The sequence below is a fragment of the Scaptodrosophila lebanonensis genome, unplaced genomic scaffold (genome assembly GCF_003285725.1).
Source record: "Scaptodrosophila lebanonensis strain 11010-0011.00,11010-0021.00 unplaced genomic scaffold, SlebRS2 tig00000001-arrow-pilon, whole genome shotgun sequence".
Lineage (NCBI taxonomy): Eukaryota > Metazoa > Arthropoda > Insecta > Diptera > Drosophilidae > Scaptodrosophila > Scaptodrosophila lebanonensis.
In genome coordinates, this window is record NW_022060529.1 from 19,576,279 (window position 1) to 19,602,408 (window position 26,130).

General features: G+C 40.0%; 1 protein-coding gene across 1 annotated transcript in view; it reads right to left on the reverse strand.

Moving 5' to 3' along the window:
• The window catches only part of LOC115630811 (protein Wnt-5), a 59,148-nt gene that overhangs the window by 22,776 nt on the left and 10,242 nt on the right, over nt 1-26,130 (reverse strand). The window contains exon 4 of the mRNA XM_030527487.1: nt 17,144-17,228. Coding sequence (XP_030383347.1) covers nt 17,144-17,228 — 85 coding nt within the window. The remainder of the gene's footprint in view (nt 1-17,143; nt 17,229-26,130) is intronic.

A 26,130-nucleotide genomic window follows, 5' to 3' on the forward strand; every position in this document is an offset into this window, starting at 1 on the left:
AGACCCACCTAAATACGCTAAGAAACTTCCCTATCCCAATCAACTACCTTATATACAATATCAACTCTGCTGGCAACGCGTCAGGCGGTGTCGCTATTCTTGTACACAAATCCATTCATCATACTGAGATACACCTTCAACAAGACTTCGATTCCGTTTGCATCAAAATCCACTCTAAATTAACCTTCAATATTATATGCTCATATATCCCCCCCAATCATAAGATTACCATCAATAACCTAGAAAATGTCTTCAGCAACATAGACACTCCCACCCTTATCACCGGTGATTTCAATAGCTGGCATATGCTATGGGGATCGCCCCGTAATAATAAGAAGGGACACATCATAGCCCAATTTATACAACAATCACCGCTAATCCTACTAAACGATGGCTCTCCTACCCATTTCAGTACACATAGCACCCTGACCCATGTTGATCTCACTTTCGCCACCCCAATTCTCGCTCTTCATTCCTCATGGCACACCGAATCCGATACCTTCTGCAGTGACCACTTCCCAATTATCACATCCCTATTCGAAACCAACTCAACCCCAATAATAACTCCCAAATTCAAACTAGATAAGGCAAACTGGCCAAGATTTCAAGACGCTAGCTACCATTTTCACCACCAACGCCCTAAAAGTAAAAATCTGAACAAGGAATCAGCAAACATTCAAAAAATCATTCACCAAAGTGCGAACTGTTCCATCCCACAGTCCACTTACCAACATAATATAAAACACCAGGTCCCTTGGTGGAACAAAAACCTTCAAAAATTAAAACAATCTAAAAATTCCCTTTTTTTAACACTAAGACGAAACATATCTACTACTAACATAATTAATTATAAAAAAGCAAATGCACTATTCAAACGAGAAGTAAAAATAGCAAAACGCACATCCCTTGAATCCTTTACCGCCGAAATCAACCCCGGCTCTTCTTCCTCTAGGATTTGGAGCAACCTACGCTCTTTCTGTGGTCTAAAACCAAGTCTTTCAATCCACTGCATTACCAAATCAGATTCCCAAGTCAATATTACAGACAACTTAGCCATAGCCAATGAACTGTGTACCTTCTGGTCTGCCGAATCCAGTGATGAAAACTTCTCCAACACCTTTATTACTCTGAAAAACAGCTCCCTACTAGCCCCTCCCAAGTACCGGCCGTCCGCCTCTGCCTTAAAAATAGAGTCACCTATTTCCACTCTCGAGCTTAACATAGTTCTTTCAAAATTAAAAGGAAAATCCCCAGGCCTGGATCGTATATCTTACGCCATGCTGAAAAACCTCCATCCCTCAGTAAAGCTCCGTTTAGTGGACCACTTTAATAACATCTTCAATAGCCACATACCTCAGCACTACAAGCTGAGTAAAATAATTCCCCTAAACAAGCCACATTCCGATAAAACTTCCCTCAACTCTTACCGTCCCATATCCCTTAACTCGTGCGTTGCCAAAACCCTGGACAAAATTATCGCCAACCGGCTATGGTGGTTTGTTTCCCATAATAAATCAATTGATAGCCGTCAAACAGGTTTCAGAAAAGGAAGGTCGATTTCGGACAGTCTACTAGTTTTAGACCACTTGATTTCGTCCTCTCTATCTACAAAAAACCATGCCTCAATTATATCACTCGACTTTACCAAAGCATTTGATAAAATTGGCATCCATTCAATAATAGACGAGTTGCGTTCGTGGAAAATAGGTCCTAAAATAATCCAATACTGCGTTAACTTTATGACCAACAGAAAAATTAAAGTTTATGCCAACTACCACTTTTCCTCAACCCTTCCCCAACACAACGGCATCCCTCAGGGATCACCCCTGTCAGTTATCCTATTTATCATCGCCTTCAACAAACTTAACTCCATAATTAATAAACACAAGCAATTTAACTTTTGTGCGTACGCCGATGACTACCATATATTTAAAAAATTAAACAATAGCTCTCAAATAGACATAGACCCTTTACTCACCGACATTCTCTCCTGGTGCGAGCATTCAGGGGCCAAACTCTCGCTCTCTAAATGCAAGCACCTCCATATTTGCAAAAAGCACTCCTGCCAAATCAAACTTTCTACCACTCTTACCCCTATAGAAAATACAGACAAATTAAAAATACTAGGAATTACATTTAACAAAAGATTTAACTGGCTGGACCATATATCTAACCTAACCGCTTCAATTTCAACACAGCTTAACATTATAAAATGCATTTCCAACAATAAATACAACTGCAGCCAGCTCAGCGTTATTCACACTATTAATTCCCTAATAATGTCAAAGATAGATTTCGGTATATTTCTTTACGGAAACTCCCCTGCTTCCTATTTAAAGCCAATTAAAACAATTTACCATTCCGCAATAAGATCTGCTCTTGGTGCCTTCCGCTCCACTCCCATATACAACCTCCTCTTCGAAGCCAACATGATGCCAATAGATATCAGAACAAAATTTTCCACAGCCAAACTTATTAGACAAATTTTACTTTCAAACGGATCACCACTGAAACCAACAATAGAAAAAATACTTAAATCAAGAAAGCCAAACCCTAATATTCCATCCGCCCTACATAGAGCCCTGAAATCAGTTTTAGATCTTGGTCTACCCTTCAAACCTTTTCCCCAAGAGAGACACCCTATTCCACCCTGGAATGATGTATCTTCCGCAATAGACATCTCTCTACACCAACTACCCAAACTCATTACTCCGTTACAAGTTTACCACCAAAAATTCCTAGAGCTGAAAAATACCTACTCATCTTACTCATTCATTTATACCGACGGCTCCAAAATGAACGGTGCAGCTTCTTTTAGCATAGTAGCTAATGATTCTCACCAGCAAAACCTATTACCTTACTACAGTTCCATCTATACAGCCGAAATTATTGCCATCCACAAAGCAACACTTTTATCGCAACTCTCTCCTCATCCTACAGCTATCTGTACTGACTCCCTTTCAGCAATAAACGCCATCTCCAATTCCACCAATACTTCATATTACCCATCTGCCATAAGACAATTACTATTAAAAAACATTAAAAAATTAAAACTAATATGGATTCCTGGACACTGCGGGATAAAAGGCAACGAAGATGCAGATAAGACTGCCAAAGACGCTTTTCTCCTCCCACTCACATTTCACAATAACTTTAATATCACAGATATCCTAAAACATATAAAAAAACATTTCAAATCCGAACAAATATCTCTTTTTCATCAAACGAACTCATACTACAATTCCAACAACACAAAAGCGAATACAATATACGACTACGGTCGAAATCAATCCAAGCTTTCAATTCCTCGCTCCACTTTCTCGAAAATTATTCGTTTAAGATTGGGCCACACCAACCTCACTCATAGTTACCTTTTTAATCGTCCTCACATAGCGCCCCTGTGCCCTATGTGCACCAACCAGCGTATAACCATTCAACATATCCTGGCGGAATGCCCACATTTACAACCTATACGAAATTCTCTATTCCCCACAATAAGCCCCGTCCAATCCCTTTTTGATCTCAATCCCCTTAATATAGAAACGATAATCCGATACCTCAACAATAGCAATACCCTTAAGGCCCTATAACATAATTTGTACATACAATAAGTTAAGCCCCGTCCTATATATTTATATGTAACAAATTTAAATATCCTTAACTGTTATTTAATGCTAGCTTAAGGCCTCGTAGCTATAGCTAAATATTTGTTCGCCTGTACATTTTACATTGCAGCCGAACTGTTAATAATAATAATAATAAAATCAAAAAAATAAAACAAACTCGTATAGAATACACACATAACGCATCTTTGTGCAAAATTTGGTGTCTCTATCTCTTATAGTCTCTGAGATCCAGGTGTTCATACGGACGGACAGACGGACAGACAGACAGACAGGGCTAGATCGACTCGTCTCGTCATGCTGATTAAGAATATATATACTTTGTGGGGTCTGCCACGCCTCCTTCTGTCTGTTACATTTTTCAGCTCCCGCAAACCTAATATACTTCTGTACATTTCATGTACAGAGTATAAAAAATCGAATGAATTTAATTTATAAGTCCGCAAGGGCACTAAAAACTTGTAAACCATAATCCTCTGATCTGTTTTGCATTCCAATTTGGTAGCAGCATTTCTCAACATATATTCTGTTTAATTGGAATCAATGTCCCTTATCATATAAGATCATTCAACAAGTTTTAAATAAAAATATCCTAACAAAACACAATCATTGGCGGTTACTGGGAAGAACTAGTACTTCGCTTAAGCTTTTTATTATATTATATATTTTTAATAATTGTCTATAAAGCTGTTCCTTCCTGCTCTTCCTTTTAACAGCTTTGAAACCACTTGGAAGATGGCAGAATCGGTTACATGAATCGGTTGAACCCACATTGTTTAGTTTCCATTAGATAATTAAAAGTGTCTTCAAATTAACTATATTGTATCTCAATTGATGTTTGGCATAACACTTAGCCTAACCCCCCATGGAATGCATTCCACTGCAATAAAGAAACAAAGACATGGGCAGCTACACCAAGCCATTTTTCTTGAATGGCAGCAAATCTTTTGATGCGATTATGTTGTGCTATTTATTGCAATTTATGCACTGAAAAAAAAAAAAAAAACAAACAAATTATGCTCAAGATTCAAAGCTAAGTTATGCAAAAGCAATTTCATATAAAATTTCATTACCAGAATGTTATTATTGCGCCATTCGCTATGTATTCGCAGCAGAGTGAGCAGCCATTAGTGAGCCATCCGGACCAACTTCGTTTAAGTCCAACCCCGAGGGCGCACAGCAACAAAAGTTTTGGTAGACTGGCTGGCATATTAATGCACGTACAAAGAAAACATTTGCTCAGTCACTGAGTCAGTCAGTGAGTGGAGCAGGCAGACATTCATTCATTCATTTATTCATTCATTCGTTCAGTAGTTTGTGGCACTGCGCCCCTAACATCCCACCCGAAAGCTCATTATGTTGCTCATACTCGCGTGTAATCGGCTTAAAAGAGCAAAAGTTTTCATTAAAATTTATTCAACCGCAATTTGACGAAAGTCAAAATCAATAGCATTATGCTGGCGAATGCACAACGAGCACAAGGACATGCTCCTGGCTCCTGGCGCTGCCACTCAGTCAGCTGAGTCTTAGGTCAGAAGCAGACAGCAGACAGCAGATGCCAGAAGTGTGTCAGCTGACGAATCCTGCTTCCTGCATTTTTGTGATCAAGCGTCAACATTTGTTTTATCTTCCCCAGCAGGTGCAAGAGCGGTCTGGTGGATGGCTGGCAAAGAGTTCCTCTGGATGCGAAATAGCGCCACTTTCGCTGCTGTTGTTATTGCTCTTCTGGCCACTTAAACGCTTACGGCGGCAAATGGCGTGACAGCCAAAAAGAGGCGGACAATGCGAACAAAAAGAGACAAAGAGACAAAAAGAACAACAACAACAACAGCAACAATAACAACAAGGAGGAAATCGTAAGTGCTACCAAGCATGGGTCACTTGGCAGTTGAAGCTGTCCATTCACTTTGGCACACGCTTCAATTGGCAATAGATTCCAGCAGCATGTTTGTTCTTGTTCAGTCGTCGTCGTCGTCGTCGTCATCGTCGTGTATTATGTACTTTTTCCGGTCGCCTCTCTTTTCTGCTTGTTGTTTTTTCGCAAATTGAATTGACGTTTGACAGCCAAGGGAGCCAACGGCCAACGGGCAGCGGGCAGCAGGCAGAGGAAAAGGCAGCCAAAATCCCAGCCCACGCCCACTGCTCCCAGTCTCCCCGAGTCTGGCCAATATTACACAATTTCCAAAGCGTGCTGTCAATGTCGCTAAATGATAGACACCCCCCTCCCCCACGCCCCCACACGCCCATACGCCCACTCTGCCGATAGCGTCGCAGCACTGTCTGTGTCGTGGGCGTATTTGACAAGACACCATGTCTGAGTCGATGGGAGATGGGGCAAGTGTGGTCATGACGCGTGAGATAAATGCTGCAGGTGTTCAAATGACAGCTTTTGACTTTATTAATTGAACATTATTAAAATAATTAATGAATGAACGAATACACAGGCAGACGCACTCACGCACTCACAAATGCCAGAGGTCCGAGCACGTGGCGCGAAAGAGCATGTGGCATGGAGGTGTTAAAGTGTTCGAAAAGCCAGAAGCTGGCAACAGATGTGGCAAGTTGCACAAACGCTGCTCAATACAGAGACACTCTCGTAACATTCAAAAAGGATCTATTTTAATTACATTGACAGGAGACTAAAAGGCACAGCAGGCGGTGATGCTGACAACAGTTGTCAGCCGAGGGCTTTAATACTTGTGGGCATGTATATATGTACGTATATCTACATAAGTACTTATGTACATATATACATATATAATGCATGTTTTAATCAACTTACAACAGAATGAAGTGCGATGACATTCGTGGCGGGAAGTAGGAACTTCTGTAACAGCAACCGATCACAATCGCCTATTTAACTGTGTTAATTAGTGAAAAAGTTCATTATAAATGTATTTTCACAAAATGTAAGTCCTCATCAATTTATTTGTCTCATTAAAATTCGTTTTAACATACCTTTGCACATGAAAAACATTTTAAGTTGTGTTGCAGGAAAAAAAACCCAACCCAACGCAATTGTGTATTCGCTTCAAGTAAGAGTACAGTTCTTTTTATATATCTAAGTGAACTTAAATAAACGCTGAACAATATCGATTAAAAGCTGGGTAATTAATGAATTGTTGGATGCCTCAGTCCATGTCATCAGGACCTACTAAGTAGCGTCATAAAACTCACGCAAGATTCGAATTGGGTCACAAAATAACTTAATAAATATTTAGAAATAATATCGTGACAGGTAACAGTTGAGTTATTAAGATAATAACTAATAACTGCTAAATATTTATTTTAAATTACTTATTGAAATCTTCCCCCAAAACAATTTAGTTGGAATAACTAACCTGGGATGATTAGGTTTCACGACAAAACATGTATGTGGAAGCTACTAAAGGCAGGGAGAACAGAACAATCAGAATAGTTCGCCCCAACACCCTGTCTATCACAAAAAATGAAAAATGTTGGCTAAAAATTTCCCCCAACGCGTCAAAATGTTATTTTTGGTGTGTAAGTTTCTACCCCAAGAAGGGGGAATGGTTGTCAATCACTTCTCATTCAATTAACGAGCTATTGCGTTGGAACCTTTTGCCGAGGCTTCTTTTATAATTCGGTTTGTTATCTGCAAACACTTTTATCTGTATCGCGACCGACCATATCAGATAATTAATAGTTTATGTTTAAAGTACTTCTTTATTTTTTAGGAAGTGGGTGTTCTCCTTAACTTAGTTGAAAAATATGTTAAAAATACTTTCTAATTAAAGATTAGATAGTATGTAGTAGTGGATAGTAGCCAGATAGTGGCCTTGAAGCAATGAAGTTTTAGTGTAAGACACACTGAAGGACTCTATTATTTTTAGTTCAATTTCCTATACGTCAACTATATTGCTTGTCGACATAAAACAAATCCAATAAATCCAATATCGAGAAACTGAAAAGAAATGTGCTAATTGTTATTCTCGTGGCATAGACAATATTTCGAGGCTATGACGATACAGTATTCTTGAAAAACAACAAAAAAGTTTACATATATCCATAATGGCCAAGCTAGCCGAAGGGCAAATAATATTCCCCCACCGCGTCGGAGGGGTTAATTAGATATTATTGTAATTTGATTAGATTTCTCCTTCTTAGGCTTTTCTAGTTTATACAAGATGCCTTTCATAATTTTTATATATTTCCTATGTCGACAGTCAATGTTTGTTGACATAAATAAATAAATAAATAATACCAACTGCCTCTTGAAACACTTTATAGCTTACTAAAGACGTTAGGTGTCGAGTGGAGATTTCCCATTAGCTTATGAGCTGATTATCTATTATTGAAATATATCGTAAAAGCACGCTAAATTAGTACAATTACTAAGCCCACTTGTCACTACTATTTCAATGACAATCTGTGCAAGGTAATCCTCGCCCTAGAATTTAATGCCTTGAGAAAATCTGTTTGTATACATTTCGGCTCTAGCTAATGGCCAGAGCTGTGAAATAAAATTAATGCCTTCTCAAATTATACGGAATTACTGAAACATTTGGCCAAGCTGTCTACCAATGGGCACTAAACTCCAACCCACATCCACTTTACACTCAGTGCGGGGCCAATCCATTCGCTTTCCTGACAAAATATGCATGGAGCACTTTGCACTCACTTCCTCCCCCCGGTCGAGTCTTCGGTGGTTGCGGAGTTGGTGGCGATGGGCCGCACTTTTATGCCCAATCTCATAAAAGCTTTTATCGTTGCATAAAGAATCACCAGCAACAAAGTTCCCAACGCTCTTGCAACAACAACAAGAAGAAGAAGAAGAGCTCTGGATATATATCAGACAATCCATAGTTCCATATTAAAATTCATTTAAAAATTAATGCTCACTCTGTGAAGCTCTTACATTTTAAGTGTCTATTTAAACTACACGCGCCATTTAATTAATTTCATTATGAGTGGGCGGTCCAGAGGTGTGGGCGGCTGAGGGAGAGTCGGGAGCATAGCCCGTAAACTTTTTGGCAGAGTAGTGTGTTATTTTTACGCTTGATTTAAGCTTTTTACAACTTTCGCTCATTTCTGCATCACTTACGCGGCGCAAAACACAAAAAGCCAGTCAACCAGGGCCAGGACCAACACAAGGACCAGAAATTCGTGGCATTCGTAACAGGAGCCGAGCTGGCAATGCCAAAATTGGAAATGCCGGCAAGCTGACGTCGCCAATGGTAATGGGCCGAATGGATATGGATGCGAGGATACACAAACAGTCTGACAAAATGGTGCTGAACGAGTTTGAAACTTTAATACACCTTTTGAGTTGGGCACGGATTGGGGAGACGTCGAGCAGCCGTCGCCACTGCCACTGCCTCCGCCAACGCCGCCATTCATTTAGCCACGGCACATTACAAATTAATTATTCAGACGCCCCTTCCATGCCGTGCCTCGGAAACGCCCCCGCCCCCACCTCCGCCCGACCTTCTAAACCTGCCGCTCCGACAAACAAATACAGAAAGACACAAAAGCTGGCTTGTCGACCGCGGCAGGAGAAGCGGCAACTCGAATGCCGCATAAACATAACCATTAGTACGAAGAGATAAAATCAAAACGATAGCTCCGATCCCCGTGGAGTTCACATAAACGCACATGGTGTGGAAGCGACGATGCGGGGAGGGGCACGAGGATGGGGACGCAGTCGAGGTCGGGGTTTGGGTTTGGATCGGGGTCGGGGTCGTGGTGGGGCCCCAATGGTGCAAGTGGCACACAAAATGTTTCATTAAATAATAAAATGCATATTAACTGAGACAGAAGCCGAAGACAAAGACAAAGTAAAGCAACTCAAACAGTGCTTAGGGGATGTGTTCGGGGGCTTATGATTTGGGGCGCGTCGCGACGCGTCGGTGCGGATGACGAAAACCTTTGCCACATTGCAAACCATTGTACCTGGGCCTGTGTTCACATATCGGATGAACGCGGCGCTACTTCAAATACGTGACAACTAGTGTTGTGTTTTTCTCAGTTCTTCTAATCAATGAACTGGTTCCATATAAGCTTCGAAAGCCAATACCAATTATGATGTATGTTTATACAGAAATGACAAAGGGACTTACGAAGTTCTTTTAAAAACAATTGAACATACATTTTTTGTCTCACACAAAATTAAAATGTTTGGTTTTTGTTTATTTTCTTTTAAGCTCAACTGTTTGGTCAAATCTATAGTTGGTTCAGAATTGCAGTTAAAGATAATATGTAATAGGATGACTAATTTAAAGAATGTCCAACATAAATTTAATTTTGTTATTACGTTAGTTGGTCGCTCAGTTTTCTCCTAGTTATGAACGAAAATAATAATTTTTCCATTCTTTTATTCTCAGTTCACACATTTTTGACTGATAATTGACAAATTTTGTTTAAAACTTGAATTGGAACTTTTGACAAATAATCGATCTTCTAGAAATAACTATGACTCCTTTGATATTGTGGAGAACAATATGCAACATCCAAATTTACTATTTGCTTTATTTTCGTGCTTATATTGTGTTACAAAGTTATTTAAGAGCTAGACATGGCCAATTGAACTACTTAGGAAAGAGTCAGATCCATTCTAGTTATTTTGCATTCATGTGCAGTCTATGAAAATTATCTATATGAAGGAGCATTTTCAAATAATTTATAGCACTTAATATTTTTTGAATTTCTTAACTTATTTCAGCCAATTAAAATATTTTTTATTATTTATATATTTATTGAAAACTGAAATAGAATAAATTAATAAATATAAATATCGCCTAGAAATCAAATATTTGATTTAAAGAATGAGTTTCTCAAGAAAATTTCAGTAACTGTTGAAATACGATAAAAGATTTTAAATAAATATTGGAATTAAAAATTATATTAAATGATGCAGTTCAACTTTTAAGATGAGCTTAGACATGCAAGTCAAGAAATTTATATTTTTTTTATTTTTAATACGCCTCAAAAAAAGGAAATCCCACTTAAATTTGATTGAGCATAAGACTATATATTGGCAACTATTTCTTTTCTTACCATACATTCATGACAAAGTCCCAAGAAATTGATTGCTTAATGAATTTGGTCCACAAAAGTGAACGGGACTGCTGGACACAACACTATTAAGTATTAATAAGTAAATCCCACACCATCCCTAGTTGAAAATAAAACTATATATTAGCAACTAATTTTGATTTTAACCGAAGAAAAATTATATTCATGACAAAGTGCCAAGAAATAGATTCCTTAATGAATTTGGTTCACAAAACTGAACTGAACCGCTGGACACAACACTATTGGACAGGAGCAACCCCAACTATATGACTCATATACTTGTATAATATAGCGTGCCCGCATTAGCCGAACTGTCATACGCTTCACCTGATAGCCAGCCGGCAGATACGGCGAGTTAAATTTAGAGCGTTCGCGACGCTCTTTGCATGCCACAAGAAGGACCGCAACAATAGCGACAAAAGCAAGCGGTTGAGATTTAAGGTCCAACCAGTTCTGCTCCTGCCCGTCGAACCCATGCAGCGCACACACCTTTGTTGTTGTGGTTTTTTCGCCCTCTACCCCGAGCGCTTGCTCCAAATGCAAATAATCTCGGCGACCCACAAGAGGGCAACAACAAACATTTTGTGTAAGTTATCTGCGCTTTTGCTTTGGCTATTGCGCATACCATCCACCTCCACGTCCACCTTGAGGTCCCACTCCCAATTCAAGACCGCCACCCCCTTGGGGTGGGTGTGCGCGGCAACGACCTAACCTCACTTAAGCCCTAAAATGTAATAAACGCGCGCACTAATTTAACAATTTGTTGCGGTTTTGAAGTTATGATCCCGATGCTAATATTTATATGCGCACCCATAACAGCAACAACGGAAACGTGAAGGATGTAAGGATGTGGGCAGAAAAAGGGCAACGGCGAAAAGGACGAAGCGTAGGGTGGTGGGCGACGACGCCGTCGTCGTCATCGACCGCGTCTCATATGTCATGTTTTTGTGTGTGTGTGTGTGCGTGTTTTTTAATAATAACAAAAATAACGCATATCATGATTTAAAATATGTGCGCGCCATCCCTTGCTTCAATTGGGTTTGCTTGTAAACAGAGTCCTGCTCCATCCTTCAGCCCGGTCGATGGAATGTGTGTAACTTATCGTTGTTTGTTCTTATTGTTGCCCATGTTTATGTAGAAAATGGCTTGGAGCTAGGAAATTGTGCACATAAATTGACTAATTGATGGACCTCTCAGCCCAGGAGCGGATGCCCTATCCGACCTATGGATCCGAGTAGATGCGGGCTCATTGTAAGTCTCCCTATCTGTCGCTCGGTCTGTCGCTCGGTCTGTCGCAAAATCTGCAGTAAACGTTAACGAAATTCTGCGGTTTTAGAGCACTAAATAAAATTGCGTAGCTCGTCCAACCACAATCCTGGCTCATTGCATAACAAGCATGTGGCAGCATCAGAGAGTGCAGAGCTCGGACAGTCACAGAAAGTAGTCCAGTTGAGTTTCAGGAAAGTTTTGTGGCTACTAACCGCAAACGGGAGCATAACAATGACAAACACATGAAAAGGATAATGCGGGCTTCTGCTGCAGTCAACGACGGCTATAAAGGGATGCGAATGGATAAGGTGCGGAAACTTTGACCGAACACCTTTGTCTCCCTCAACAGCCTCGCACTTATGAGCAGTGGAATAACTCTTTAACTCTAATTGCGGTTTTAATTACTGTAACCAGTTCCCACTCCCAACGGTGTCGTTCGGGGGGGCATAGTTCCTCAAGTTTATGTACAATACAAGTATATAATAGAAAATGGACCATAAAGGTGTTGAATTTAGATTTAAAACAGAAAATAAAATATAAGCACTTCTACTTATTGTTGATGCACTATTCAAAGAAACAGCGCTAGAAAATAAATAAAATAAATAATTAATGGCTCGGCCATTAGTCTTTGAAACGAAGAAGAAGGCTGAACAGATGATAATTGAATAAATTTTCTATTCTAAGGATTACTTCTGTGCCGGAGTTGGAGTCCTTGAATTGGCAGAGACTAGTTGTGGCATTTATTTTGATTCGTTTTCGTCGAAGTTGGGCGAACCCTGCTCTTCCTTTGTCTTCATCGTATCGGATCACATCGAGAGAGCAGAAAGGCACGTCAAATAACTACAAGTATTTAATAAAGCGTTATTTTTTGAAATGAGCATAAAAGGATCTATTTGCGAAAAACGGACAGCCCATTCCGACGACTATCACCTGCAATTCTCTTTCGTTGAATTGCAGCGGAAAGAGTGCATGGCAGCGATAAGCTACGAGTGGAGAGGACTGACTGACAATTAAAGAGCATGCGGCGCCATTGTTGCTTTTGTTGTTTAAACAGGTAATGCAAACATGACTTCCGTTTCCCTTTTGTGTGGCTTTATATCTACCCACACTCACACACACACACACACACACACACACACACACACACAAATATGTGTACTGCCATTAAAATGTGCCGTTATCGTTCAGTATCTTCATTTTATTTTGTTATTGCTTTTTGTGGATTTGCTTTGTGCCTTCGCATGGATTTTGTTCGGCGGGTGCGGATACAGCAGACAGAGAGGTATGTATTTGTTTTTGTTTCTAAATGCAAATATTTAGCTTAATTCATTTCTGCTTTTTGTCCTTTCTCGTGGCATTGTTTAAACTCCGGATTTCGTTTAAATGAAAGTGAAACTGAAATCGATCCTTTACGATGCCTGGAAACGGGGTTTTTGTGTGTTTGGTGTTCGGTGTGCGTGTCTCTGCATGTGTGTGTGTCTGTGTGTGTGTGGCCACATAACTGTAATTGAAATACGATAAGCACTGTAGCAGACATTGAAATAAAAATGATAATTACATGCCTCGCTCACCATTAGCATATGAAACGGGCGCTCCTCTGCTCGTGGCCGTTTTGTCTGGCCCATAACCAATCCTCTCCAAGCCACCACCCCGCTAAGCATAACAAACGAAAACCCACGCCCCCACATACAAGCTTCGAGTTATTTGCTTTTTGCGTAAATGCGTCTACTTCGAGCCAGTTTCGGCGCAGCTGTGTTTCCACATGCAAACAATTCTCTGGCTCTGGGTTGTCGACTCCCCGTTCGCCTCGCTTGCCTTTCCTTACCCACGACTGATTACTGCCTCTGCTGCTGCTGCTGTTTGTCATCCTGCTGCCGTTGCCGCTGCTGGTAAACGATATCCTTACATGTTAATCTATGCAAGCAATCTGCGCTTGTTGTCGTTGCCGTCGCCGTCGTCGTCGCTCCTTTGTGTCGCTCAAATAGACTTGACTTTGCCTCACTGCTCTGCTCTGCTGTTTTTTATTTTCATTTTTTTTCTTTTTTTTTTCTTTTTGCTTACTTCTGCTAGGCATTCAATCATCCAAGCTGTCAGCTTGTAAACGGTGTACATCGTCTTTATATTTACTCGCATATGTATTATTTTTTTTAAATATTTTTATTTTGCCTTAAACTGTGATTATGGGGTCCCCAATCGGCCAAAAGTTGGCTGCGTTCCAAAAGTGTTTCTCACATGATTAGGCAGGCGAAATATGAAAAGATTCCAAATTTTGCAGTTTTTGCCACGCACTGAGTTTGGGAATGGGACCCGAAACGAGCATTCGCATTAGCTACCATGTTAGCTTCCGGACTCATGACTCCCGCTGCCTGGCGCAGCTTGTTTGTCGAGGTCCGTCAACGTCAACGTCAGCGTCGCGAAGTGCTGACCTTTTTTGTTGTACTTTTTGCGCTTTTCCACTTCAATATGGATTTTCTGTTTGTATTTTTGATGGATTTTGCATAACAAATCGCGGTAATCGGTCCTGTCAGCCAGTTTTCCCTCTCTCTCTCTCTCAGCCGCATTCGCAACCCTGCTCTCGCTTTTCATCTTTATCAGTCGCTTGAGTTGATTATGTCGTCAGCTGTGCTCGCCGCCGACATGGCTGACATGGCTAACATGGCAGCCGCTGCCATTGCTGTTGCCGCTTTGATGTGTCAGGAAGCAAGAAAAATTGTTTTTCCCCTGCTAAGTAAAGGGATTTTGCATTCGTCCGGCATAGATCGTTTGTTTGATAAGCCGTAATAGATCGATTACGCCCAATTTTTACGCTCTTTAGTCATATAATTTGGTTTTCCAATTTAGTTCCAAAACACATTAAGATTGATGACAAGGTTTGATAATTGCTTATTGAACAACTCAGATACTTGCAGCTATTTCCATTTGCCATTTTCCACTGCTTTCCAAAATGCATTTGCGTTAGGAATCACTGTTCAGACTGAAATCTATTTATATGTACAACAAAAAATCATGAAGGAACTGTATATTTATTTTAGTTTCAACAACTATTTAATTGAGAACTATTTACAAAAATAACTTCGTTTTTTGTAATAATACAAAAATCGAATTCAAAACGTTGCTGAGTAAAAGTGTAAGGAATTATTTAAATGTAGAATGCAAGTTGAATTTAAAAGGAAGTACGTTCAAAGAATTCTTAGTCTCTCGCCTCCAACAAAATTAGATCTTCGAGCTAACCTTTGAGCCAATTTTTAGACAACACTTCGCTTTTCAGTAGAAATCTAGCTTTATCTCATTATACTAAACATTCTGTAACTTTAGGCAAATTCCGTTTTTTTCATCAGAAAAACAAATACAGTTTTCATTTATTACACATTAGAGTTTCATTCCAGTTAAAAAAATGCTGGTGACAAAAAAAAAGAGCTACATACGAGGTAATACGTTTTAGGATCAAACATTATATTCCTCCATGGTTATGGGCCGCAAACTACAAGTATATTAACAATTTTTCACTCTTCACGAGGTAAGGCAATTAATAACTTATATTACTATGAAAATCTATATTTAACAATTTCATTTTAAAGGTACACAATGTTTTAAACATAAAAGATTTATTCGTCCTGTAAAGTAAATTCTTGCAAAAAAACGGAAAAATTTCTCATGCTGGCGAACGAGTTTTAATAATTTCCTTGTTTCTATAGATGAATGATCTTGGAAGCTGTTTTTAATTTACCATTAGTGGCGATTGTGTTATTTGTTGAGATCACTTCAAGCTACATATTCCACTCTGCATCCGAAGGCAAAATGGTTTTATTAAATCGTTCTGTTTTTGTAAAACGCAACAGATGGAGTTTTGGCAGACCCCACAAGTTATTCTATATATACGAGAGTATTCTTGATCACCATGACCAGAAACCATGTCCGTCTGTCGAAGCTCGAAAAGTTTTCATAAGACTTAGAATAATAAAACTTGGTCTCCTAAATCAGAGAAAGGATAAGTTTGTGTTTGTGTGCACTCCTTGTAAGAAAATATTACATCATTAGGATACTTTCGATAGCATCGAATTTTGTCTTGCGCCAGAAGCAAAAGCCGTACAGTTATAGCAGTGGCTGACTTCTTTCTGTAAACAAAGTGCATGTCAATTAAAACTTTTACTGCCTCTCACACACACGCACATACACAATATATGTACATATATGAATGTCGAAGTCTTGTAATGCAATTTATAGTCCAGCCGATGAACCAACCAATCCAAACGCATCTGTTACAACTTTTGTCAGATGTCGAGCAAAGAAGCAACGTGCGGACACAGGAGCTTTGTAAGATTTCCAATTTGCTGGGAGCTGTGTGCGCAGCAGCAGCAATAAACGGCTTTTAATTAATTTAAATGCCCCACCTTGACCATCGAGGTAGCTGCCCAGCTGAGAGCGTGGCCGGGCATTGGTGAAGACATAAATAAATGTTCATCGGACAAGATTTTAATAGCGTTGAATCAATTTTCGGCAACGAGAGGCGGCAACAAAGCCGAAGAAATTGCACCAGCCAAAAAGGTAAACTAAAGAAAACTCTACCAAAGGGAAAACTTGAGAAAATTGTTGCCACAAGTTTTGTGCCGGGCTGGGAGGAAGGGGTTAATGGGATGCCGTGTGGCGTAGATTAAGACAACAGATAAGCAACAATGAAATATTTGAAGTTTTCAATTAGATTGCAGCATGTTGCTTTGTCTGCCTGTTAAGCTGCCTGGCTGCCTGCCTTCCTGCCTGCTGCGTGTGTGTGTGTGTGTGTGTGTGTGTGTGCAGGTGCGTGTATTCCCTGGACAAAAGAACGCACAGGCAGAAAGGCACACACCCGCACAGATACTACTATATATCCACTGATTATTGTACAAACAAGCAAAACTTTGCAGACAGGAAATATTATTCATCATCATTTAATTAAGCAACGAATTTTCGCTCTAGCCTGTATTAGTTGGCGTAACTACAGCGCCCTTATTAAAATCGATTAAGTTAATTTTGTTTGTTTGTCAAAATATACCCCACAGCAGTTTTGTTGCCGTTTGCGTTTCTCTACCGCGCGCTTAGTGGCTGCCGCCAACGGGCGCATTTGGATTGCTGTCAGAGATAATTCGGCAGCCACAAAAACATAAATGCCACCCTTTTACACATACATAACACATGCGCATAGTGTTTATTTTGCTACGAATTTGAGAGGAAAAACTTACCCAAGCCCGTCATGGGACCAAACACGGTGTTATCCTCGGTTGTGCTGCAATTCCAACGGCGATTTTTGAACTGAAACTGGCATTCCTGAAAATAATAGGGAGAGGAAAAATGTGAGAAGGGAGAAGCATTAGCAACAGTTTAATTAGTAAACTAGTTTTGTGAAATGCATGTTTCTGATTTTTGCAAACTTTTTCAATTAAGTATTTTTCGAATTTGACGTTACGTGCCCTCACCCCCCATTATATAAGAGTTAATGGATGGTGTGTGCCACCCTAATATAGCACTAATTAAGCCGCACTTGCCAATTTTTTTTAAAGCCGGCGGCACGCGTCCGACTCGCTAAAAGCCTTACAAAATGCACACTTCACAAAAATATGAAAGAAATTCGCAGCTCGCAACTTTTCCGTAGCATACTTTTGCGCGCAACTGGCAACCGATTCGGCTTTTGTGCCCACTTTTTCACACCCTCTTGAAAGGCAAAGAGATGACGGCATTGTGATTGTATATATATACATGTATATGTGTGTGTGTGTTTGTGCGTGTATATTTGGTGGTTTTTTGTGTTTCATTTGTCGCGTTCGAGTGGCTGCACTTGAGCTCAAAGCATTTCGCGAGCCATTCGCCTGAATGCATGTTGCACATCCGGCGGGGTCGCGTCTGTGGCAGTTGCCTTAGGGCATCCCAAAAAGCAATTTAAATCGCAACTGAAAGGCTTGGCACTAGGCCTAAAGCAGCAACGTTCAAATCTAATTTGCACTTGGATGCCTGCGAAGGTTGAAAAGCTTCTCAGCTCTCACCCCTTCCTCAACCTCTGAGTGTTCAAGTGCGAAATGCATTCGTTTGCGACAGCTGCGAGTGCAACTGCTAATTTATCAAATTGAAATGGAAGTCGAGTCCAAATCAAAGTGCAACTTACATGAACTAAACAAATATAAGGGAAACAAGAAGCCAGCTGCGCAGGAAAGGGCATTTCTAGTTGCACAATTGAATTTTCGCATACATACTTGTATACATAAGCTCTAGCAATTGTAGCAATCCAATTAACTGTACAAACAATTTAATTATATGAATTCCAAGATACATCCGACAGCCAATGCCAGCTGAGTTTGACGTGTGTCTGTGTCGCCCCCAAACCACGCCCACACAGCCAGTTGCTGTCGCCAACTGTTTTCCCGTCATAATAATCACATCAAAATTTCGTTATTTCGACAAACTAATTACAAATTCGACTGTAATTGTTTTCACATTTGACAGACGATGACGATGAAGTTTGAGCTCAGTGTGCTCGTATACTTGACACCGACACACACACACACACACACCCAAGCCGACTACGTGTGCGTATGTGTGTGTGTGTGTGTGTATATATAATTTGTGTGGGCGTGTCGGTCGTCTGTATGTATGGTTCATGTACGTATGTGTATTCTGTGCAAATTGGCAATTTAATTTAATTTGAACCCTGATGCTGATGCTGCCTCCCAACAGTCAATCCGTTCGTTGTTGCTTCAGTGTCACTTCAAGCCGATCTGTGTCAGGATGTGCAGCAGAAGAGGCGGCAACGACGGCGACGGCGTCTGTTGCAAAGCGACACCGAAAGTCCTCGAAAGGCAACTGAGAGCTTGCCGCGTTGACAGAGGTCGCTTCCAGCTAATGAAGTTCTTGCCTGCCTCCTGCTGCAGTGTCTGCTGTTCCTGCCGTCACTGTTACATGTGTCATCGTCGTTGGTTCAACATGGCGTCGTTGTCTATGTCTATGCCTTGGTCTACGTGTGTGTTTATTGGGGTTAAGTGTGCAGAAAGGGGTTAATAATGTACATTTTTCGTAGGCTTGCTGTCGTCTGTTAAGCGTGTGTGCGTGTGTGTGTGTGTGTGTGAGTTTGGTTGTATTTTGTGTTTTGTCTGCTCAATGTTTTGTGTGTTGTTTGTTGTCAATACATTTCAAAAATTGAGTTAACTTCGTGTTCGATGTCGCATTTTAATTAGGCGTATATATACACACACACACACATACATCCTTCACCACCGTACACACAAGTATTTATATATGTATGTTTGAGTACTTTGTCACTTTTCTTTCATATCCAATTAATTTTTAATGAACATTCTTGCGTCCCGGCTTAAAAGTGTGATGCAGCTAGGTACAAGTTGCAACGCCATTTTGCAGCATTTCAAAAGCTTAGCAACATGTTGCTGCGGCTGTGAATGTTGACAAGCATTTATTTGTAGAACACATTTTATGAAATACGATTTTTGAGGAACTCCAATATGTAGTTTTAAATATGTGCATACATATTTAATTATTCAAAGATTACATATTAGGTTAAGCATGACTTTAATGCAACATACTTGTACTTTAAAATAACTCCACTTTCGTTCTTGTACAGCAGTTAGTTTTACACATATTACCAAAAGAAGGGAACAAGTGATGTTACTAACTTCTCTTAGATTATCTTGGACAGATTTGTATGAAGCCTGGAATTTTGTGTAGCAAAAAAATAGAACGAACGACGAATAGATAAGCTGACATATCAACATGCGAGCATCGATTTGTTTCGCCATGCTGTTACATATATTTCTAAATAACAAATCGAGCTCGATATATTCAACGTTTTATTTCTGTTACTGGTCACAAGTCCAAAGCAACATACATACTTGATGACATTGCAGGTGCTTGCTGATGACTATTACCCAGCAAATGTGCTCGTTCCACACATGTGAATCTGAATAGACTGTGCCTTTTAAAAACACATATATCCACAATATTTGTGCATTCTGTGATGCTGCATTTTATGAGCTGTGAACATTATAGTCAACAATAATACTTTTGTGTAAGGAATTAAAAAACAAGTTCCATTTTATTCGAGTGTAAATAAGAATGTGTTTGCCATGATAAATGCATGAAAGATACGCAACAGCACAAATCAACTTTTGCGATAGATTTTAATGCATATACTTGTATGTGTATCTTTATATTTCAATTCAGCAGATTGAAGTTGTCGATTTTTCGGCTTCTGAAACAATTTTAAATGCTTCTCATCAAAATGCAAGCACACAGACACACACCAACTGTTGACGGAACTCGTTCTGCTTTATGTTTTTGTGTAAATAAATGTGCGATGTTTGGCAAACGCCATGATTTTTTAATAACCTCACATAAAGTGAACGGAGAGAGCAAAGGACCAAAGCAAACAAATAAAAAGCGCTTAATATGCGAGTGAGTTTTTGTTGCTGTCGATGCTGACCAACCGCTGAGCTGAGCCCAGAGGAGAGGGGCAGAGCAGAGCAGAGCAGAGCAGTACAGAATTGCAAGGCAACGACGTCGTTGGCTTCCGACATGCATATGTCCATGAAATTAATGACAGGGAACCTAAAAGTATGCGTCTGTGTTTGTTTACGCAAATATACATCACTGTGTATGTGTGTGTGTGTGTGTGTGTGTGCGTTGCAACTCATAAATGATAGACTATCAGTCTGGCTGTTTGTCTTTCCGTCTCTTTGATTGCCGTTCCACAAACAGCAGCAGAATAACCACAACACACTCATCTATAAGTGTGTAAAACTCGCTTTTGAATATTCGGTTATTGATTCCGTGCTTACCACTTTATTGATACTGTTTGCTTTAAACGCAACGGCGCATTTGCCAATTTGGTCGAAAGCCAAGTGTCATACATATATAGGGTGCTTTTTGGAGGTGCAATACACAAAAAGCTTATCGCCTATCAAATGGTCAACACATATTAAAATGAAATATTTATTTGAGAAATCATAATACTTGTATATACACACATATTATGATTTGTCAAATTTGAACAACGAGCGCATTGAAAAGTCATTAAAAATGTCTCAAAACCAGCCATTTTTAATGCCACAACACTGCTGAGAGTGTACAGAGTGCGGATAAGTATAACATTGGTCACTCTTATAGATCGGTTCGATATCATTTCCCATCTATATCCCATAAGCAAAAATAATAATACATAGACTTCTTTATAAACAAAGAAAATACAAGTAACACCCCCAATACGAGCCAATATTCAGCGTTGAGATTCATAAATAACTTGTTGTCTGCAAAGTCCTTAAATGAAAGTTTAACAGCCAGCAGAGACCGTCTAATAAATTAAAATAGTTGAAGAAAAAATAGGATACACTCCCTCAGAAGCTCCTGTTGCGAATGTACATAAAATATTACTATCTATAGTATTTGTTGTGGCAATTCGTATTATAAAGCTGTTTATCGAGAAAACGATTCATTTAGTTTCTTTGTTTTTTATGTAAAGTAAAGCTGGCAAAATAATCAGTGTTTAACCATACTTCATACTCGAAACACAAACTAAAATGTCTTACAAGCTTTGTAGCAACATTTTTTGAATGTGAATTATCTCATGGAGGTGAAAATTAGGCGTTCCAATAGGATTGAGGATTGTACATAGCTCTGCCATAAAAATAGGCACCCTTTACAGGCACATTAAGCAGTTTGTTGTTCGCACAACTTTGTGGAGAGAAGCTTTTGAGTGTTTTCTGTATCATTTGATTTATGAGGAGCGAGATACCTACATAACTACAGCTACATGCATATATTGGATGTGTGAGTGTGTGTGTGTGTGTGTGTGGGGGGGGGGGGGCATGTATGTACTCATATGTCTGCCTCTCACTCTTTTCACATATGCGGCAATGTCACGTCTTCGGCGAAAAATTACGCATTGTGGCCGCTCTGTTCGTTCGGTCAAAAACATGAACAATAAATCATAATCAGCATTGGCGCTGCTCATAAATTGATTATGGTGCATTGCATCGCCAGCAGCAATAGCAATGGCAATGGCAATGGCAACGTCAACAGCATCGAAAACAACAGCAACAACAACTGCAGCTACAACAACAACTATGACAACAGCCAGTTGCAACAACACAGACAGCACGGAGTCAACAAGATGCATCGTTGCCATCGCTGGAAATGTGACTGTTGCCGCCAACTTCGCTCTTGTTTGCCAAGTTAGGAGCATCAATTGCATTTTGGTAATTTTATGCACGCGCGTCGGTCGCCGGCCCCTCGGCGCTTGCTGCATACGCAATGGATGCGTTTTTATTTCGGACCACAACTCCCTCCCTATCCTGCTCACCCACTGTTCTGAAGTTGGCTAAGAGTTTGTCATATTAGGGACAACAGTGATGGCGGTTTCTAATTAATTCGGCAACAATACAAGTACGTCCCTTCGTTTTCCAAAACTGCAAAATGGCACTTTTATTTAGCAGCGTCGAAGTTGTGTGGCATTTCCCGCCCACTTGCCATGTGCTTAATTTAAGTAAAAGCGGCTGTACTACCTATTAAGTATTCCTCATTAAAAGTTATTCTTTTTGGCCATCTTAGTATATATTGTGGCCATAATCGGGTGTGACAGGCCTGTCTTTTTAATACAGGGGGATATCCTTGTGTTGGGGATTTAAAAAAATAAAATTAATTAAGCAAGGAAGGAAGTTTTAATTAGGAATTAATTAAGTTTCCCTCGTCGCATTACTTTCTATTAGGTATGTATTTTTTGTTTGTTTTGTACTATAATTTTTTTTTTTTTTTGGTTTAATAACGTCTCCGAACAAAGTGTTTTTAAATAACATTGTAATTTGATCGATTTTTGAACATTTTTCCTTTAAACTTAAGCAGCTATAGTTGTAACATATGGTTGCACATTTTCCACTTTGTAGTCATCATAAAAATAGTAAAATAAATAAACAAATAAGCTGAAGTGCACTCGAAAGTACAAAATAATCGAGAGCAGAGTGCGATCAATCCCATACAATTACTTTCGACCCGATATTTCGATTCTAAGAATTCGATAAAAAAAAAATAATAAACACGTAAATCATATTAATTGTTCAGAAAAATAATTTGCTACTTGTATGCAGTTATTTTATTTATTCTACATATTGTTTCTAATTTTGCTATCTGTTAGTAGTCAGTTATTATCTTATGGCATTGCTTTATGTTTATACTGACCATTTGAAGTCATTCAGATTCGCAAATTTTTAAAGATATTTAATTGAAAGCTGCACTTTGCTATTATTCCCCACACCTAAAATAGTTGTAACTAACTATAAATGCGTCCAAAAATTAAACTAAAAGGGCTTCCTCAAAGCCGAATTATTTTCAAATTGTACGCAATTTCCCCCACTCTCGGGTGAAATTTTCGCGTTATTTCAGCTTCACAGAAAGTGTGTTTCCCAATTTCTATCCATATGCATACTTGTCTATAAATATGTATCTGAACATACTGTTGTACATAATACTGTAGCGTAAATCGCCCTTTGGCTGGCTGGAGACCGGTGATTCGCTACTTATGTATGTATGTAGGTGTGTAAACTAGCAGGGATTAGCAGCGCGGTGATTATCAAAGTGCCAGTAGCAGGAAAACTGTCACGCGGAGGCGTCTGTGGCGCGCTAGAATAATATTGCCTTCAACAGGCCGATGGCCCAAAAATGGTAGAATTCAATTACACAGCAGCATGAGCCGAAAGAACGGGAATAACAGACCGACTTCTTCCTAGCACAGTGGTTTGCTGTTGACACTTAGTGGACGTATCGATAGGCGATAATCGATAAGTGGGTCCCGCCAACCTCTGGATTTGAATAGCCCACCACCCACTTGTATTTTAATACTACTGTAAAACTACAGCTATACATTATATCGGTGTGTGTTTAAATACATAATAAAATGTATTATTCCTTTTTATTCGTCGTGTTTATCAGGCTATTGTTTTAATTGAATTTAAAATTCGTTGAAAGAACAGTTTTACTTCGTCAAGACTATGTTTTCTGCCATGTTTGACAACACCCTCCCCACCAACATGTGGTAATGCACAATTACCAGCAACTATTTTAATGATTTGATTTCATTTAATAATTATTTGAATTGTGTTGCACATACCACATACCTCATGCGTGTCTGCATGTCTCTCTTCATTAGCTGTAACGTTTTCGTATGCAGAAGTATGTTTCTCACAAAATTCTAATACAATGCACTTCAATGTCTTTAGATGTTAAATGATAAGTAGCTTGTAATTGATATACATAGTATATTCTATGCTGGTTGCCCGATAAATATGTATAAATACTTGAAACTGAATGCCGCAATTCGCCTTAGGCCATAATATGCACCATTAAGTTAATCAGATAATAATGCCAAAAATGAATCGAAAGCAGAATGAAAGCATCGGGTTAATGCTGGCTGCAGCTTTGTCGCCTTAGGCTGCAACAGGAACACAATATATATATCAGACTCGAGTGGAAATTATACAAGTGTGGCGGATTTGTTGCTAAGAATGCACGGAGTATGGGGAATTGTACTTCGTCGGCAATTATAATGAGGGTAGCTCGAAAGTGACGCAATTATGCATAAAGCATACTTGCATGTGTCGCAGAAAGCATATTGAATATAGCTGGGGATCGGTCTGAGGCGGGCTGGCACATGAGCGGCGCGTCATCTGATGTTTATCTACAAAAAGTGTAATTCATAAATTCTGCAAATGAAGCGGAGCATGATGGATTTGTTTGTGGCATGTCTGCGCAATAGCCAGTCGGACCGCCAGCCCGCCAGCCAGCCAGCCAGCCAGACACACCCCTCCGTGTTGGTAGATGGGCTATGAAATCTTATTTCGAGTAGGCTGGCCCGCATCCAGCCGAATTGCTCAGTTGGGGGGCGACAACTGGTGCGCAACTGCACCCCCAAAGTGGTGATGGTGATGGTGCCGTTGCAGTTGCAGTTGCAGCAATATGTCACTTGCAACGAGCGGAAGCGGATCACCCCAGCCATGTCGGCTGTTGCGTAAAATGCATTTGATTGATTGGCTTGCTGTGCATCGCAAAATATGTGTGTACGATGAGGCAGAAGGGCATTTTCCCTTTTTCGCATTTAACCCACACTTGCCATGGCCTCGCCTCTAAATTCATTAAGCAGTTCCCACCCCACGTCCCGTTCATTCAAAATGTAGCCCAATGTCAGCGGCAAAAGTTGAAAGAATCGTGCAGAAGAGGAGCTGCCCTCAGCAGAAATAGGAGCAACAATAGGCAGCTCCGGAATCTATGCAGTGCCAGAAAAAGTGGCAGGCATAATTATAAAACGAGAAAGAAAGAACGCTAGCGGCCAACCCGGGTCGACCCGGCCAACAAAGTGGCAAACAAACCGTCGCGACTGATAAACAGTCGGCCAAATGTCCACAGTTTTGTTTTGTTTTGTTTTGTTTTTTTTACCAAACATGCCAAAGCAGAGAATTGTGCAACAACAAATTAAGTGCACTTTTTTCTTGCGATTGTGTCTTTTTCGTTATTATTGCCGTTTTTTCCCCCCGGACTTTTTTCCAGTCGCGGTAAAACGCACATGCAAAAAAATATGAATATTAAAAACTAGCGCTAAATAAGCGCACGCTCCTTTTTCGTGGTTAATTAGAAGAAGCACTGCAAGCGGCAACAAACAAGGAACACAGGACAGGAACTGGCGGCGGCTGCTGCGTTGGCAACGCGGAAAGGAAAAGGGCAGCTGTGGTCACGGTTACGTTGTTGGCCTGGTCGAGAGTCAAAGGCCAAATTTGAATGAGTTAACCAAACAGAAAACACTCACTACACACACAGAGACACACAGACATAGACACAGACACAGAACTGGAGCACCGAGGGGAAAAACTGTTGCAGGAACCCGCTTGAATCTCCGTAACCGGGCAAAAATAAGTCGTGGTCAGCGAGAAATTAGCATAATTTATGCAGGGCAGTAGTGGTGGTCGGGGGCAAAGGAGAGGTGCCACAAGTCTGCTGGGGCAAGTGTCCTTTTCTCATTATGGCTCGATGGAAAGGAAAAATTGGCTGGCTGCAGAAGTGTTGGCAAGAGTTGGCGATCCACAATCTATAACATAGCACAAGTAGCATGCTCCAAATGGAAAATTTAATAAAACAGTAAAACAATTAAAGCCGCACATACGATTAGCAGCGTTTACATTTTCAGTTA